Source organism: Labeo rohita, chromosome 7 (assembly GCF_022985175.1).
Source record: "Labeo rohita strain BAU-BD-2019 chromosome 7, IGBB_LRoh.1.0, whole genome shotgun sequence".
Classification (NCBI taxonomy): domain Eukaryota; kingdom Metazoa; phylum Chordata; class Actinopteri; order Cypriniformes; family Cyprinidae; genus Labeo; species Labeo rohita.
The window spans coordinates 60,117,218-60,136,986 of record NC_066875.1 but is presented as its reverse complement, the minus strand read 5'-3'; the positions used below and the strand labels follow the sequence as shown (position 1 = coordinate 60,136,986).

The window sequence follows — 19,769 nt, the reverse complement described above, 5'->3', positions numbered from 1 at the left end:
CATCTTCCAGAACTGCAACCGACCTGGAGTCTTCAGAAGTACAATGTGTCAGAGACTTTGCTTGGTAAAAAAAAATCCTAAAAAATGCCCCTGACTTAATAAGAATAACAAGCTGACGTGTTGTGAAATACATGAAGACAGTTTTTTTTTTTATAGGCTTTATAGACAGATAAGTTGAGAGTGACTCTTGAAGGACAAGCACCACATCCTCTTGCACCTCTGATTCAAGAATTTATCTTCCAGAATCTGGCAGTAAGTTTTGGGAGTTCATTTTAGTCCATCTCTGCAAGTCGGACTTTTCAGGATAGGAGACTCAACATGAACTCCCAAAACTTACTGCCAGATTTTGGAAGATAAATTCTTGAATTTCTTGAAGAGGTTCAGATGACAAAAAGTTTGAGAATGTCTGCAAATAAGAAATAACAAGAAATTGTGCATTTTAATGAGTTCGAAAGACAAAAGCCTTTCGAAAATACTTAATAATACATGGTTAAATAACCTACTGAGTGAAAATTTGTAGTTTATGCAATTGTATTTATTTTAACTATCCTAGTTATTTACAACAATATTTTGTACCTTTTTCTTCAAATTATCAAGTTAGACATTCTGTTCAGACCTATTTCTTTGTTCCTTGTGTTAAAAAAACAATTGGTAAAAAAGCTTTTATGTTTAAAGCTCCTATTGATTGGAACAATTTACCTGCGTATATTCGAACTATTACATCATTTAAGATGTTTAAGCAAACTTTGTTTTCACAGTTTGCTTTGGTTTGTACATGTTATTATTGAAAATGGTACTGTTGTTTTGTTTTGTTTTTTTGTTTTTTTCTTTTGTGTATTGGATCCACTGATCAGTGTATAGTGTATTTTGTATTAGGTGTTTTGTTGTATATTTGTTACTAGCTTTTAATGGCTAGTTAATCATTTTGTGGTGCTTTTTTTATCGTTTGTGTTTAGTGTTGTTTAAAGATGTATCGTTAATGTGTGTTTTGTTTTGTTTTATGTTGCGATTGTATTGCATTGTGTTCTGGGACCCCCTCGAAAACGAGATGGTACATCTCAAGGGGTTAATCCTAATAATAAATAGACTAATGTTAAAACACTTCTTAAACCTGAAATGATTTTTGTAAATCCATTAATCGAATCAATAAATAATGAATAATTTAACTGCTATTGTGTGGATAATATGTAACAATGTAATCAATAAAAAAGTAACTGTAGACTGATTACAAATATTTTAAAATGTAACTTACTCCAATTACTTAATTTTTGGAATCTAATTACATAATCCAGATCACATGTAATGAGTTACCGCCCAGCTCTGTTTATATTATTTCAGTGTTTTTATTTATTTCAATATTTTTGCTAGTCTCAAACGCAGAAACATTTATGAAATACATTTTTTTTTTCTCATCTCATCATTTCCCATCACTACAGCCGGGTTTCCATCCAAAGTTGCGAATTTAACTTGCGCAAAATTGTAATATCGCATAAAACATTAGCAAATATATGACACGTCCCTTTGAAGGCTTAGTAATGGTCAATTTCCTTATAAATATATTTAAAATGCTGCTACGTTGAAAAACTATTGACATAGTCTAAGAAAAGTGTATTCACCGTTGAATTCTCGGAAGATGAGCTAAATATTCGTCAGAAGAAAAAAACTCTTTCTAAAGACCAAAATAAAAACCGCAACAGTGGAATTTCCCTCTGAACGAAGCCCCGCCCATCTGCCGTTCAGAGCGACCGCTGGCCAAGCATTGCTTCGCTCTGATTGGTCGACGCAGCCGTCCGTCATCTCGCTTCCTGCTTTGGTGAAAGTGAGGCATTTTTGTGTTTTCGGAGCGATAAAGTGTCGCACTTCACACCGAGGTGATGACTTTGTCGGTAAGTGGATATTTGCTGTCTGTTTCGGCGTGTTTGAAATCAAAACGATGTTAAAACCGAGATCAGATGCGGCTTGACAGGTTTGATGAAGCAGGAAATGTTGTTGGTTCACTTGTGCGTAGTTTTTCAGTTTGAAACAAAGCGAGTTCGATTCAAACTTTGCTTTCACTGATGACTAGTAGTGTTTTATTGACTTTATCCAATGCAACGTGTTATCTCCGGTTTGAATGAAACACATTTCAGTGTTGTTACTATTTCGGGGCTGCGCAGGTTTGGAGGTGTTCACATCAGAATGTCCGGCGACTCGCATCACAGTAGAAGAAGACGCTACCCCAAAATGTACATGGTCGCGTCCGACCATAAAGTGCAGGACCACCTGGAAGGAACCATTCGCCTGCAGCGGGGGCAGCTGTGTCATCAGCAGGAGGGAGGGGGACACAGGAGCGCGAGAGGTGATCATTTGTGGGTGAAGGTGAGAGACCCGACCGCGAACACGCTGTTGATCTGTCATTATCAGCTGAAAATCGATTTGTGGTGTTCCCTGGTGTCAGTGTCACGTGTTTATGTTTTCATAGTTCGGAACAAGTTGTTTTTTCCTCGGGAGGAAGTTCTTAAAGTGACATTGCACTTTATTTCTCACAGGTGATCGATAATGGCTGCGTGGTGAAGGTGGAAAGGCAGGTTCTCAATGAAGTCCCGGCTGATCTCGCCGGTCTGCTCGAACCCGTCCCTGACCTCGAGATCCGCGTCAAACTGCTGTCCAGGACGCAGTTCCTGCAGCGAATGACCGCTTTGCCGCTGGGATCAGAGGTGCGGGTCATATGGAATCGCAGCCAATCAGAGCTCGCCGAGGCGGAGCTTCGTTACCGCGGGCCGTTGACGAGAGGAAGCTCCGCTGTTTATTTTGGAATTCAGCTAAAAGTGAGTTTGAAGTCACATTGAACAATACACTGGGGGAAAAATTCAAAATCTGAATTCCAATTATAATACCTTCCAAGTGAAAAAAAGTGTAAAAAAAAAAAACTGTGAGATATTGTGAATAGAGAATACGTATATATACATAAAAATATTTTTTTTATTATTTATATGAAGAGTTCATTTGCAAAAACAGATAACTCCGTTTTTAACAATTTTCAGAAATCATGTTTTTTCATTGTGCATTCCAGTTCATCTCCATCAAACTGCAGTTGGGTTATTTTGATTAGGTAGAAAACAACAACAACAACAACTAAAAATCAGCTAACTAACACAATAATACAATAAAAACATGATTTTTGAAAACTTAAAAAAATATATATACATACATACACTACCATTCAAAAGTTTGGGGTCAGTATTTTTATTGTTTCTTTTTTTTTTTTTTTTTTAAGAAATTAATACTTTTATTCACCAAGGATGTATTAAGTTAATAATTAAAAGTTTATAAAAAGTATATAAAAGTTAATAATAAATAATTTACATTGTTATACAATATTTATATTTTGAATAAACACTGTACTTTTTAAACTTGTTATTCATGAAAGAATCCTGAAAAAAAAAAAATCACAGGTTCCAAAAAATATTTGGCAGCACAACTGTTGATATTATCCAACATTGATCATTCTAATAATAAATCTGCATATTAGAATGATTTCTGAAGGATCATGTGACACTTAAGACTGAAGTAACAGCTGATAAAAATTCAGCTTTTCATCACAGGAATAAATTCTATTTTAAAGTATGTTAAAATAAAAAACATTATTTTATATTGTAAAAACATTTTGCAATATTACTGTTTTTTTTCTATATTTTTAATCAAATAAATGCAGCCTTGATGAGCATAAGAGACTTCTTTAAAGACTATTACAAGTCTTACTGACCCCAAACTTTTGAACGGTAGTGTACATATACATACATACACACACAAATATATATATATATATATATATATAACATTTGTAAAAACGTAATGAAAAACAGTAAAGTTATAATTAATAAAAATAAAATGAATGCATAATACTACTGCTACTAATTATTAGTATAATTATGAATACATTTAATAATAAATATATTTAGTATAGTTTGTTGAAAACAAGAAACCACTATTTTAAAAGTAGCAGTAAGAAATAATAATTAGAATAAAATATTTATTTCTAATAATTATTTTCAGTATGTCAATTATATATAAATAATTAAATACATTTAATAAATTGTAATACAATATTTATTTTTATAAAACGCTTTTATTATTGCGTATCATGATACACATTATAAACAAATAATTGTGTATATATGATGAATAATAAAATAATGTATTCTGCAGATGTTATTAAATATATTTTACATATCTCTTCCTCTACAATATTCATAATTTGTTTTCTTTAATAAGTGATCTATATATAATGAATTACAATAAAAATAGTTATAATTTTTATAATGAATAGTATGTATTATAGTAATATACATATCTCTTCCTCTAATAATTTTTAATTACATCGTTTTTCATTATTAAATGAATTATTATTTTTATTATTATTACGTTATTTAATGAATAAATAATATGTTTGATTTTATGTAAAATTATAATGAAGTGTGTTTTAAACATGTTCAAAAAATATTCCGTCTGTCGTTGTTTAATCTCTGTCAGGGATGGGCAGCAGGTCGCGGTAAAGGCAACGGAAGCTATAAAGGGCATCAGTTGTTCACGTGTCCGGACGGCTGCGCCATGTTCCTCCCGGTCAGTGACCTCACGCTCCCTCGATCGTCCCGCGGCGGCAGCTCCGGTGACAACGACCGCCATCCGCACCAGTCGAACCACGCGGCGTCCGCTAACGGCCAGAATCCCGTCAACATACTGTCACGTGCTGCGGAGTCCAGCCCCAATCCCGGCGTGCCGCAGCCGTTCGCCGTGGGACAGAGGGTCTGTTTCACTCGGGACGAGTGCGTCCAGCGCGGGAGCGTCCAGTTCTGCGGGCCCCTGTCTCACCGCGCCCCGTCTGCAATTTATGTGGGAGTTTTACTGGTGAGTTTTGACGTCCTGAGTTGAATGTAAACTTTTAGTTGTCAGGAAGGTAACTTTGGGTTTAACGTGTGTTTGTGTGTGTTTAGGATCAGCCAGGAGGATCGTGGGATGGATATTATAAAAACACCAAACTGTGCTCCATCCCGTCGCCTGACTTTGGAGCTTTGCTTCCTCTCTCTAAAGTAACCCCAGGTAACATTTCTGCATCAGTTATCAACAATCAAGACCTTTAAACAAAGAATGCACCTAATTAGATAAAATAATGTAAACAAATGCTGTCAAGCTTTAAAAAAAACACCATAAAACTATCAAATAAGTGCATATGAGGTTTGTAATAATTTAAAAAAATGTATTGTTTCTGAAAGAAGTCTCATCTGCTCATCAAAGCTGCTTTTATTTGATTAAAAATACAGTAAAAATAGTGAAATATTATACCAATTTAAAACAACTGTTTTCTGTGTGAATCTATGTTAAACTGTAATTTATTTCTGTGATCAAAGATGAATTTTCAGCATCATTACTCCAGTCTTCAGTGTCACATGATTCTTCAGAAATCATTCTAATATGATGATTGGCTGCTGTAATACAGTACAATATCTGTATAAAATGATTATTAATGTATAATTAGATAATTAGAAATATGTTAGTTTAAATTTTTTAAAAATAGCTTTTATTTAATATAAAAATGTGCCGTAATAAAGCTGGTACACAAACAGCTTTCACTTATTAAGAATAGTTTTTAATTTAATGAAAAATAAATACTACAATATTACAATAAATAAATAATGATTATTGCATTAAATAGTATGTAATTGTATTACATATAGTACAGTAAAATAGTACTTTTTAAAAAATTACAAAATTTTTAATGTTTCTGAAAGAAGTCTCATCTGCTCATCGAGGCTGCTTTTATTTGCTCAAAAATACAGTAAAAATAGTGAAATATTATTACAATTTAAAACAGCTGTTTTCTATGTGAATCTATGTTAAAATGTTATTTATTATAAATTGTTAAAGCTGAATTTTCAGCATCATTACTCCAGTCTTCAGTGTCACATGATCCTTCAGAAATTACTCTAATATGCTGATTTGCTGCTGTAATACAGTACAATATCAATATAAAGTTTTTATTAATGTATTATTAAAGTAGAGTATGTTAGTTTAAATAAATACATAGCTTTTATTTAAAATAAATATATGCTGTAATAAAGCTGGTACACAAACAGCTTTCACTTATGAAGAATACTTTTTAATTTAATGAAACATAAATAAATACTAGAGTATTACAATAAATAATAATTATTGCATTAAAAAATAGTACAATAAAATATGAAATGTTATTAAAAGTGACTGTAATATTAAATAAATTTGAACATTGTTATAATATAATAATAAAATAGAAATTAATTTTTAAAAAGTGTACTAATGTATAATTTATATTTTTAAATATGTCATATGATAGCTTTTTTTTTTTTTTTTTTTTTTTACGTTTTTACTATGTGTGTAAGAGAATAATGAGCATCAACATCTGACAAAAGAAGGGCTTGGAACGACATCAGTTTTATTTGGGCTGAATTATTCTTTGTAATCAATGTCTAAAATAACTAATAATCTATATCTGTCTATCTATATGCGTATGTGTCACGTTTTATTGTGCAGAATCTCGATCTGAACGGTCTCCTCTGGCTGTGACGAGTCCCAAACCGCTTCCTCAACTGCCGCCGCTGCCCGTCTCCAATAAAGCCGCCCTTCAGCCTCCGTCACCCAGCAAAGACCCGTCACAGCCCACGACGACGCCCGCGAACCGGCCGCTCATCCAGCCGTCCATGCTGGTGACAGCTAAAAAAGCCCTCCAGCCTCCGTCCTCCTCCGTCCCTAAAGCCGCTCTAAAACCTCCTCCGCTCAATACACCCAAACCTGCTCTGCTGCCTCCCGTGGTCCTGCCCAACAAACCACAGGCCCCGCCCATGTCCCCGCCCATCGACCAGTCCCGCTCCTCCAACGGATTCCACAACCTCCTGTCTCCAGCGGTCGCTGAGCAGAAGGCGGAGTTTAGCACGTGGTTGGAGGTGGGATCCATGGTGGAGGTGAACGACCCGCCCCTTTTCGGAGTCATTCGCTGGATTGGACAAATCAACAACATCCCGGAACCGGTCGCTGGAATCGAGCTGGTACACAAATGACTCCCAAATACGTCAGTACTACTAATAATATTTAATAATATACAATTACAAATTTTCTGTATACGTCCCCAGGATCAGGAGTTGTCCGCCGCCACGGATGGCAGTTATCTGGGTGAACGTCACTTCCGCTGTCCCGCTAACAAAGGCCTCTTCGTCAAACTGAGGAACTGCAGACGCGACTCCAGGTTTCCGGAACCTGAACTGCCCATCAATCAGGTCGATCGATGCAACTCAATTGGTGAGCGGAGCATCTTCGGTGCTTACGTTAGTGCAGCTGCACATGCAAGTTCAGTCAGTTTCGTTTATATAGTGCTTGTAACAACAGATCAACAGCTTCCATTAATGTACAATGTATCTATGTATTGTAATATAATGCATAAAATTAAAATATGTAATGTTGTGTGCTGTTGCTACAAAAATGTTAAAGGAGAAGTCCACTTCCAGAACAACAATTTACAAATAATGTACTCACCCCCTTGTCATCCAAGATGTTCATGTCTTTCTGTCTTCAGCTGTAAAGGAATTATGGTTTTTGAGGAAAACATTTCAGGATTTTTCTGCATATAATGGACTTCATTGGTGCACCGAATTTGAACTTCCAAAATGTAGTTTTTATGCAGCTTCAAGGGTTCTAAACGATCCCAGCCGAGGAAGAAGAGTCTTATCTAGTTGTTGTTTTCGAAAAATAAAAATGTGTATACTTTTTAAGCACAAAAGCTGGTGTAGCACAGGCTCTCAGATGCGCGTCCACGGGTTGTTCTTGAACGATTCATTCATTTTGTACGAATCTTTAATGTGACTCGGGAAGAACGAGTCGTCTCGGGGAGTGATTCATTCAGTCGTGCGTGTGCAACATCCTGTTAGGTTCTGTACTGGAATTAGTTCACCTGTTTCGAGTCTTCGGGTTTTCCGAGTCGTTCGTTGATCTTATGCGGCTGTCACGTGATGCTGATTTTGCTAAAATGACCAAAATGACTCAAAAGGAAAAAATGAGTGATCGTTTCACTAGATGAGACCCTTCTTCCTCGCCTGGCATCGTTTAGAGCCTTTGAAGCTGCATTTAAACTACATTTTGGAAGTTCAAAATCGGGGACACAATTGAAGTCCATTATATGAAGAAAATCCTGAAATGTTTTCCTCAAAAAACATAATTTCATGAACATCTTGGATGACAAGGGGGTGAGTAAATTATTTGTGAATTGTTGTTCTGGAAGTGGACTTCTCCTTTAAATTTATGTTAAATTCTGCAAGGTCCTCATGTAGCAATTCAATTAAAAGAAAAGTATGCATTAATATATTTATGCCTAATAGATAGTAACACATAAAATGTATTATTTAAATTTATATATATAAATGTATTCATTATTAAAATATTAAGTTCCATTACAATAAATATTGCAAAATATATAACAATGCATACTGTTAGTGCAAACATATTGCAGCAATTATGTCTTAAATTCTGTTGGGTCGTCATTTAGCAATTCAATTAAAAAAAAGTATGCAATAATGTATTTATGCATAATACATACTAATGCATAAAATGTATTATTTATCATTAATTATAATATAAAGTGTATGTATGTATAGATGGATAGATAGATAGTTAATTATTAAAATATTAAGTTATAATTTTAGCTTAATCCATTAAAATAAATATTGCAAAATATATAAAAATGCGTATTGTTACTGCAAACATATTGCAGTGATTAAATTCTAATTAAATTCTTAAATTCTGGAAGGTCCTCATTTAGTTGAATTACTTTACAGTTAAGCTTTTAAATATTTATGCATTATGCAAAATATGTAATATTGCATATTATTACTGCCAAAAAATGCTGGAATAATGCCTTAAATTCTGTAAGGTCTTAATTTGGGATTTTATTTTAAAAAAATGCCTTAATATATTTATGCATAATAATGAATACAATTCCTACATATATAATAATGTGTTTTATTACAGTGAAAATATTCTGAGCATTTAACAATTTAATTAAAAGAAAATGATGCCTTGGTATATTTATGCATAATCCATAATGATGCATAAAATTGTAAAATATTCAATAACGCTTTTATTATTACGGCAAAAATGGCAATTGCAGCAGTAATGTGTTAATCAACGGTCTCGTTGATGTCAGTGCAGTATTTGCTGTCAGTAGTGTGTGTGTGCTGAGCGAGTGTGACGGTGTGTTTCAGCGTTTGCTAACTGGAGCAGTAAGCGTGTGGAGGATCACACGCCTCCGCTGTCGGGTCCAGACGCCCGTCTGACATACGAGGGCTTCAAGAAAGGCATTCAGGGACACCTGAACTCCTGCTACCTGGACGCGTCTCTCTTCAGGTACATAAAACTCCGTCCACCCGCCCGAACGCAACCAACAACAACAAATGAATGACAAAAACACAATGAAAGTCGAAGCAGAAAATATAAAAAACGAAGGGTATATCAGTGCTACTGAAATAACACTGTCATAAATATTTAAAAATGTACCGTTCAGCATTAGGTCAGTGTAAATGAATAAAGTTTAATCTGAATCTGTTACTTGTTCACTGCTCTTCATCACTGATCTGTGAGAGGGTTTTCATCTCTCTCTGTCTGTTATTCTGTTATTCTAGTTCTGTCTTCACTAACGCGTTCATGTTTCTCTGTGTCAGTATATTCTCGTGCTGCAGCTCGTTCGATTGGCTGTTGTTTTGGCCGTCTGGTCCTCAGAACAATCCCATCAGTCACAGCGCTCAGGATCTGCTGCGCTGCGAGATCGTCAATCCTCTGCGCCGGTAAAACACAAACACACACACATGTAAACATCTCCTGACACTGTGACAAACGGATGAAATACAATGATTTCCCATCCTGATCGTGTGTGTGTGTGTGTGTGTGTGTGTGTGTGTTTGTCCTGCAGGTACGGATATGTGTGTGCCAGTAAAACCATGGCTTTACGCAAACTACTTAAAGAAGAAACCGCCGATTCAGGATTTACCAATGAGGAGAAAGGTGTGTGTGTGTGTGTGTGTGTGTGTGTGTGTGAGAGAGAGAGAACATAACATCACGTTGCCCATGAGACACAAAACTTTGAAATACACTACCAGACAAAAGTTTTGGGATTTTCGATATTTTTTTTTAAAGAAGTCTCTTAAAAATAGTGAAATATTATTACAATTTAAAACAACTGTTTTCTATGCGAATCTATGTTACAATGTAATTTATTTCTGTGTTGCGCAGCTGAATTTTCAGCATCATTACTCCAGTCTTCAGTGTCACACGATCTTTCAGAAATCATTCTGATATGATGATTTGCTGCTCCAGAAACATTTATTATTATTATTATCATTATCATTATCAATATTTAACAGTTGAGTATATTTTGATAAAGAGAAAGTTCTGAAGATCAGCATTTATCTGAAATAAAAAGCTTTTGTAACATTATACACTATTATAAACTATACCAAATAATAGAAATGAATACTTTTATTTAGCAAGGATGCTTTAAATTGATCAAAAGTTATTTATAATGTTACAAAAGATTTCTGTTTCCGATAAACATTAATATTATACGTTTTTAATGTTCTATTTCTGCTGTTCGTCTGAACTTTCTATTCATCAAAGAAACCTGAAAAAATTCTACTCCGCTGTTTTCAACATAATAATAATAATAATAAACGTTTTTAAGCAGCAAATCAGAATATTATAATGATTTCTGAAGGATCGTGGGACTGGAGTAATGATGCTAAAAATTCAGCTTTGAAATCACAGGAATAAATGACATTTTAACATTTAGAAAACAGATATTTTAAATAGTAAAAATATTTAGTGTAATGTGGTGTAAACCAGAGCTGATCATGAATTATCCATTTCATCCATTTTACCTTTTTATTTTATTTTAATTTTTAGTTTAGTTTTTTTTTTTTTAAATGTCATTTTTATTATTATTGTTTTGTTTTTTTAATATGTCTGAATAGTACTTTTTTTTATTAATGAACAAGAAATGTCACAACTAGCTGGAATGAAATAAGTTTAAGTGTTTTATATTTTATTTTACTTTGGTTAATGCTTATTTTCATCATTCCTTTATTTCAGACTCTAAGGTCCAGATCCACAAAAGTAACAAAATACAAAACAATACAAACATAAATATACAATTTATTGTGTATTTATATAATTTACTTTAAATAATGAAATATAAGGTTTTAGTTAACTACAGTAACCCTGATGTGATTGATATCACCATCATATAGAAAAAAAAAGTGAGTATATTAATAAAAAACATGATTTTAGATTTGTGTCTCCTCATGAGGTCTGATATTTCTAAAAACATGAAGGAAATTCAGTTCTTGCTTTATAACTGTAAATAATTCTGTTCTGTCACAAATCATAAAGACGTTTTTATTAGTGACTATTGCACTGAAGAGACGTGTGAGGTGTTGATAATGTGATGAAAACTCTCGCTGAAATCATTGTGTAGTTTTAATGCTTTCATTTTATGAAATCGTTGATATTTCTACTGTTTTCCAGTCTTTAAGAATCTGTGACTTCGAACCATTTGGGAGACTAACGCCAGTGTGTGTGTGTGTGTGTTCAGATCCAGAGGAATTCCTCAACCAGCTTTTCCTGCTTCTCCAGGTTGAACCGCTTCTGAAGATCAGGTGTGTGTTTGTCTGCATTAGTGAGCGTCAGATGTAATACTGAACTATACGATGTACTAAGCACATTTTCCTCAGTAACGCATGTGTAGTTCGTCTCTTTATGATGTACAGCAGGATCTCCTGACTCGTGTGTGTGTTTTCAGGTCTGTGAGTCAGAAGGCGCAGGAGTGTTTCATCTATCAGCTCTTTCCTCCGTCTGTTTCTCCGTCGTCTCCTCTGGTTTCTCCCGCTTCTCCTGGTCTGTCTCCGGTCTTGTCTCCGTCTGCGGGGCTCCTGCGTGTGTCCAGCGTTCAGGCGTTACTCGAATCCTCCTTCATGCACTCGGGACTCAAGCTCACAGAGGTGACGGCACAAACACGTACGCGTGTATTAGATATAATCATCATGTGTCAACACACAGACGTTCATGTTGTTTTCTTCAGGCTCCGTCGTGTTTGCCGCTCCTCATGCCCAGATTCGGCAAAGAGTTCAAGATGTTTGACGCCATCCTGCCCTCGCTGAGCCTCGACATCACCGACCTGCTGGACGAGAGTCAGCGCTGCACTCACACACCCATTACTTATCACATTTGCATCATTTATAGTTTTATTTTTATTATTTTTATATGTTAGTATTATATATATTTTTTTGAACGTTTATTCATTTCTATTCATTAGAATTTTTGCATTTATTTTATAGTAAATGTATATAATGAAATATTTCATTTTATTCTTTATTTCAGAATATTTTTAGTATATTTATTTCATTATCATTCATACTGTTTCTTCATTATTCATTGACTCATTGAAAATGTTTTTTTTTTATTTGTTTTTTTTTTATTAATTATTAATTTTTCACATTATTTATTTGTATTTATTTGTTTTCATTATCATTTTATTATAATTATAGTTATTGTAGTTATTTTATTATAATTTAGTTCTTCAGTATTTTAATTTTGTGTTTATTTTTTAGTGTAGGTGTAACATAAAATGTTTATGATATTTTAAAATTATATATGTCATTTTATAGTACATTAGATGTATTTCATTAATAATACAAATTCATAAAAATTATGTTTTCATATTTTTATTTTATGGTTAATTATGTTTATTTTTAGTTTGTTTTTATTTGTTTATTTATTCAGTATTTATTATTTATTTATATTATTTTTATTTGATTTTTTCCCCCCATTTATTTTTGATTTATTTGTTTTTATAGTACATTATGATTATAGTACATTATTATAGTACATTAGATTTATTTTCATAATTATCAAAAATTGATAATTATGGTTTATTTTTTATTTGTTTATTTATTCAGTATTTATTATTTATTTTCATTGATTTATTTATTTTTTTTTTTTTTCATTTTTATTAGATTTTTCCCCATTATTTATTTTTATTTATTTGTTTTCATTATCATCAGTTATTTTATGATAATTTAGTTCTTCAGTATTTTAAGTATTTTGAATTCTTTAGTATTTCTGTGTTTACTTTATAGTATAGCTATAACATAAAATGTTTATAATATTTTAAACATATCTTTAGGTTATAGTGCATTAGATTTAATTATAAAAACAATTATAAAAATTGTTTTTCTACATTTATTAAAAAAAGTTATTTTATTATTAATTATGGATTATTTTGATTTGTTTATTTATTCAGTATTTATTATACATTTTCATTCATTGATTTTTTTTTTTTCCCTCCATTGTTTATTTGTTAATGAATAATTTTCACTATTTATTAAATTAAAGTTGTATATAAATTTGATCAACAAAGATATAAATCTACATTTACAAATATTTATCGTGTATCATTCATATATTATTTATTTTTTTTAAATGTTTATTGTGTGTGTGTGCAGCTCTGCGTCAGTGCAGTATCTGTCAGTCGGTGGCGCAGTGGGAGTGTCTGCAGTGTTACGAGGATGTTGACATCACACCTGGACAATTAAAACAGTACTGCAACACCTGTAACACACAGGTAACACACACACACTCATACACTGACACACACACACACTCAGTCACACACACTTTCCTGACACGTCTGTGGTCTCTGTCAGGTTCACACACATAAGAAGCGTCAGACGCACAGGCCGGTGGAGGTGCGGGTGCCGCGGGGCTGCTGGGAAGGGCCGGTTCACGGGGCCCGTCAGCTGATGGATCTGTTCGCCGTCACCTGCATCGAGACGAGCCACTACGTGAGCTTCGTCAAACACGGACCCCAACCCACCGACTGGCTCTTCTTCGACAGCATGGCTGACAGAGAGGGTATTATATTAAAAAAAAAATTAATTATATTAAATAAAATAATTAAAATTTACATTTTTTACAAAAAAAATGTTTTAATGAATTTAATGATTTTTTTTTACAATAATATTGGTTATTAATTAATATAATTTAAATTAATATTTGTAAATTTGTATTATTTTAATGCCTAGTTTTAATTAGCTCCTGTTTTAATGATATTAATTATATTTGTTTAATTAAATTATTTACATTAATATATGTATTTTTAATTGCATTTCTCCCCAGGAGGAGAGAACGGCTTTAACGTGCCGCAGGTTCGAGCATGTCCGGAGGTCGGCCGTTATCTGAGTCTGTCCGTGGATGAAATCGCTCGTCTGGACGTGGCGTCGCTCAGAGATCCCGTCCGCCGCCTACTGTGTGACGCCTACATGTGTCTCTACCACTGTCCACAGCTCTCTCTCTACAAATAACACAACATGTGTGTGTGTGTGTGTGTGTGTGTGTGTGTGTGTGTGTCAGTGCAGCACAGGAGGAAAGTGTGCGATTGTAAATAGTTATTTTTAAGAGATTTTTTAACAGAACGCATTGCATGTTTATGTATGTTTACAAATGCACATTTTAATTTTATAAAAAGAAACATGACCTGTATGCTAATGCGTGTTTTGTTGCGTTTTATTTCTTCTGATGGGCATCAAAATAACCTTAAAATCAAAGACAGTATTTATGGGCAATTACAGTCAAACAAACATTATAATGTTTTGCTGTTTAAAATAAATATTTAGATTTGGAGAGAAATTATTTATGGACAAACATCACAATGTCACTCACAAATAATCAGTAATACTCATAAAGTATTGTTCTTATTTACATTTTTATTATTAACAATTTTCCATCTATTAAACTAAATAATAAAAATATATTTTTTCCCATTTATTTGTTTCCATTATTAGTTATTTTATCATATTTTAGTTTTTCAGTATTTTAAGTATTTTGTTTTATTTAGTATTTTAAGTGTTTATCCTATAGTAAATGCGTAATATAAAATTATGTATTTTATTATGCATTATATTTCATTACTTATAAAAATGTATAAAAAACAATATTTTTTTATAATAATAATAATAATAATAATAATTAGTTTTATGTGTTTGTTATTTAATCATAATTTATTATTAATTTTCTCATTATTCATTCATTTTTTCCCCATGATTTATTTTTTATTTAGTAATCTTCAATATTTATTATAATTTATTATATTTATTTGGTACTTTTATTACCATGTATTTTTTATTCAATATTTCTTATTTCAAGTACCTTTATTTCTTCATTTTTATTTTATATATATATACACTACCGTTCAAAAGTTTGGGGTCAGTAAGACTTGTAATAGTCTTTAAAGAAGTCTCTTATGCTCATCAAGGCTGCATTTATTTGATTAAAAATATAGAAAAAAAAACTAATATTGCAAAATGTTTTTACAATATAAAATAATGTTTTTTATTTTAACATACTTTAAAATAGAATTTATTCCTGTGATGAAAAATGAAATCATTCTAATATGCGGATTTATTATTAGAATGATCAATGTTGGATAATATCAACAGTTGTGCTGCCAAATATTTTTTGGAACCTGTGATTTTTTTTTTTTCAGGATTCTTTCATGAATAACAAGTTTAAAAAGTACAGTGTTTATTCAAAATATAAATATTTTATAACAATGTAAATTATTTATTATTAACTTTTAATAAAACTTTTAATTATTAACTTAATACATCTTTGGTGAATAAAAGTATTAATTTCTTAAAAAAAAAAAAAAAAGAAACAATAAAAATGTACTGACCCCAAACTTTTGAACGGTAGTGTATATATGTATGTATGTATGTATGTAAAAAATAATATCTTAGAGCAGGAAGACAGCCTTGTCTCTGACGTCATGAGTTGGGGACGGAAGTGCGGTTCGCGTGACGTCACCTGCAGGTTCCCGTGTGGAGAGGCAGCAGCGCTTCTCATGTTGCGTTGTTATTTTGTTTGATCATTAAGTCTGATTCAATCTGATCATTTACTGCTTCAGACGAACATTTGATAGTTGTTCTCGTTTAATTAACGGCTGATCGAAGAACGGCGAACGGTGAGACGATCATCGACATCAACATTCACATCAAACACACACAAATACACCGACACGATCAGAATATCAACCCTATAATGCAGTAATTCATTCAGTATTTAAGTGTTTTATGAGCAGACACAGTATATATGTTTATGCCTATCAAGTCGTATGCGAATATTACGTTTTCATGAATCGGTCATTACTGTTTTATACACGCCAACATACTGTGACTGAGAGAAATCACATCATACAGGAGAATGAGTCTGAAACCTGACAATCAACGAAAAACTGAGAGAATTAAAGAAGCCACTGTTTATGTCAGGATTTAGACACTTTTTGTAACAACGCATCAGTGTCTAAACATTATAATATTTCAAAATTCTGTATATTACTCTTAAAGTAAATCTTCAGACAGCGTCAGAGTATGTTGTGAAGGTCTTGAATTGTCTGAACATAAAGTTTGATGCGTTTGTGTTCAGCTGGACTGACGCGATGACGTCACCGGGCGCTCAGGGGGGCGGGGCTCTGGCCACGAGGGGCGGAGCCACTGGAAAGAGGATGAAGTGGGCGCTGGAGCTGAGCCTCGGCAACAGCAGGTGCGGCGTCACATCATCGCTAACGAGAGCGTCCACAAACCTCCATCCGGTTCTGCTCCTCACGTGGTTTTCTGCGCTTCTCTCAGCAGGAATCGCGGCGACAGGCAGAGTAAGGATGGAGACGTCATGTATCCGGTGGGATACTCGGATAAACCCGTCCCGGACACCAGCGTACAGGAGGCTGACCGCAACCTGGTGGAGAAGGTGAGGATCTGAACCCAACATGATGGACAATAAATGATGAGCGTTATGATTTTTGGGTGAACTGTTTCTGAAAACAGTGCTACAAACAATGTGGGTGTAATTAGAAAATATTAAATGATAGTGATAATAAATAAAGATACACTGCTTACATTAAATAGTTACACTTGTAGTCAGTAGTCAAATATGGAAATTAATGAGAAATATTGATTTATTTAGAGTGTGTTCTACAGACAAGACTACTACCCTGAGCCACAAAACCAGTCATAAGGGTCAATTTGAGGTTTTACATAAGATTACATCATCTAGAAATTAAATAAATAAGCTTTCATTGCTGTAGGGTTTGTAAGGATAAGACAATATTTGGCCGAGATACAACTATTTGAAAATCTGTAATCTGAGGGTGAAAAAAAAATCTAAATATTAAGAAATTGCCTTTAAAGTTGTCCAAATGAAGATCTTCGCAGTGCATATTACTAATCAAAAATTAAGTTTAGATATATTTGCGGTAAGAAATGTACAAAATATCTTCATGGAACATGATCTTTACTTAATATCCTAATGATTTTTGGCATAAAAGAAAAATCAATAATTTTGACCTATACGATGTATTTTTGGCTATTGCTACAAATATTCCCGTATATATATACTTATAACTGGTTTTATGGTCTAGGGGCGCATATTACCAAACATGTCAGGGGTATATAGAAAGACAAATACAGAAAAATATATATATGCATGAATAAACAATCGTATAGTTCATATTGCTTTTAAGTTTTTACTTTTGTATATTGTTTGTTGGGTTTTTTTAGATATTGTTTATGATGTAAATTTTAAATTATTCAAACAGGCATTTTTTTAAAACAGTAACAAACAAATATAGTAATTAAATCAAAAGTAGATATTTTTAGTAGAGATTTTATCAACAACACTTTGATATCACACCAGCTTCTACAAAATAAACAAGAAAAATACAGAGCAGTGTTTCTGGGCAGAATCTGCAAATCAGCCACCTTGATGAATTTTTTTTTTTTAATCAAATATTTTGTCTAAATATAAATCCAACAGCAAAACCTAATAAAAGTAAAGAATTGTGTAAAAAAAAAAAAAAAAAAAAAAATATATATATATATATATATATATATATATATTAATTTATGTATTTATTTATTTGCAGTGGCTATAATATATATTTTCTTTATTTCTCCAGTCAGATAGCATTAATTTGCTTTCCATGCATTGGATTTTAAATCATTTTTAAAAATTGTTATTTTTAACTGTATTAATTAAAAATAGCATAAAATATTTGTATTATAAATAGACTGATAGAATGAATATAAATAAATGGTGCATAATTTAAAGCTGAATATTGTCTAGTACAGAAAAAATCCTCTCAAGTATACGATATTAAAAATAGCACACTGATTTCATTACAACTGTTCCTCTGATGGTCTTGTGTGTGTGTGTGTGTGTGTGTGTGTGTGTAGAGGTGCTGGGACGTGGCGTTGGGTCCGCTGAAGCAGATTCCCATGAACCTCTTCATCATGTACATGTCTGGAAACACCATCTCCATCTTCCCCATCATGATGGTGTGTATGATGGCCTGGAGACCCATCCAGGCACTCATGTCCATGTCAGCCAGTAAGTAACTCATATTTACACACACACGTTCTCATCATAAACAACACACTCTCATCAACTGAACGTCGTGTGTGTGAAGCGTTTAAGCTGTTGGAGAGCTCCAGTCAGCAGTGGCTCCAGGGTCTGGTGTATCTCATCGGGAATCTGCTGGGATCCGCACTGGCCGTCTACAAGTGTCAATCAATGGGACTCCTCCCGACGCACTCGTCTGATTGGCTGGCGTTCATAGAGCCACCTCAGGTGCGTGAATAATTCATGAGCTCGTGTTTGTGTGTGTCTTCACATCCTTTTCACACCTGTTTGTGTTTGTTTTCTACACAGAGACTGGAGATCATGGGCGGAGGGATGGTCATGTGACACACACACACACACACACGCACGCGGTGTATTTACCGTGAACATTTTAACCTGATTAATTAAGTTATACTGATGGTTTGTGTTAATGCTGATCGTTTGTGTTTTGATCTGTTTTGTGATTTGCTTAAAATTAATAAAGTTTGTTTAACATTTGCTGCTTTGAAGTGGAAATATGGATTTTTTTATTCACTTCACTCAATTTTTTTTTCTGCATAAAGCATGAAATATTCATCTTTGATTTTTAGGTGAAATTATAATTACATAAACAACAGGTCTGGCTCATTTTTCACCTACGATGCAATAGGACAATTATAAGAGATGGTGTGTTTATTTCACTTTTTTTTTTTTTTTTTTTTTTTTTTTTTTTTTTATCTAAAACTGGATATTTTAAAGATGTATTATAGGTGTATATTTATGTTTATGATATATACTAAATACATTTCCACATAAAAGTAAATTATCACTGAGGATTAGGTGGAAAAAATAATTATACAGTTTTATTATACACTATTTTTAATATAATATTTCAGTAAAAATACAAGAATAATAACGGTATTGGTATTTAGAACACCAATTATCTATTTATACATTTTAAGAGACGTTTATAATTAGGGCACTTCTGTATAAATAGTGAATTGTTCATCAGTGATGTTTAGGTGAAATTAAAATTTGAGTCATATTGAGTCATAAATGCAAAAGGGAAAACCGTGAGACCTTTTCTTTTTCATATGAAAACTGATTTTGATACACAATTGTAGATTAAAGTTACTGATTAATCTCTGATGAATGTTTAGGATAGTTTAAGGAGATTTACTGATTTCACAACAATAGAGCCTAAAATAGAGCTGTAGCCTTACATAACCGCCTGAACTCAACTGACTGAGAGCTGAGCTTGATTTACTAGTTCAGCACCATATCACACG

The 19,769-nt window shown here is 33.0% G+C and overlaps 2 protein-coding genes across 3 annotated transcripts; both read left to right on the top strand.

Moving 5' to 3' along the window:
- Positions 1-1,770: 1,770 nt before the first annotated feature.
- Positions 1,771-14,808, top strand: si:cabz01101003.1 (ubiquitin carboxyl-terminal hydrolase CYLD). Its single transcript, XM_051114343.1, has 16 exons — positions 1,771-1,886; positions 2,157-2,358; positions 2,529-2,807; positions 4,513-4,887; positions 4,974-5,079; positions 6,547-7,058; positions 7,143-7,308; positions 9,264-9,405; positions 9,720-9,842; positions 9,968-10,059; positions 11,645-11,708; positions 11,852-12,050; positions 12,131-12,239; positions 13,554-13,672; positions 13,755-13,962; positions 14,227-14,808. The coding sequence occupies exons 2-16, from the start codon at positions 2,179-2,181 to the stop codon at positions 14,409-14,411; spliced, it is 2,859 nt and encodes a 952-aa protein (XP_050970300.1). The 5' UTR covers positions 1,771-1,886; positions 2,157-2,178; the 3' UTR covers positions 14,412-14,808.
- A 1,070-nt stretch (positions 14,809-15,878) lies between these two features.
- On the top strand, positions 15,879-18,999 carry emc4 (ER membrane protein complex subunit 4). 2 transcript variants are annotated; one of them, XM_051114368.1, is made up of 6 exons: positions 15,879-16,069; positions 16,531-16,647; positions 16,734-16,851; positions 18,336-18,489; positions 18,569-18,729; positions 18,811-18,999. In XM_051114368.1, the coding sequence occupies exons 2-6, from the start codon at positions 16,544-16,546 to the stop codon at positions 18,844-18,846; spliced, it is 573 nt and encodes a 190-aa protein (XP_050970325.1). In that variant the 5' UTR covers positions 15,879-16,069; positions 16,531-16,543; the 3' UTR covers positions 18,847-18,999. The 2 variants fall into 2 exon arrangements, with proteins under 2 accessions (XP_050970325.1, XP_050970326.1); XM_051114369.1 differs by having other exon boundaries at positions 15,881-16,069; positions 16,737-16,851.
- Positions 19,000-19,769: the final 770 nt, after the last annotated feature.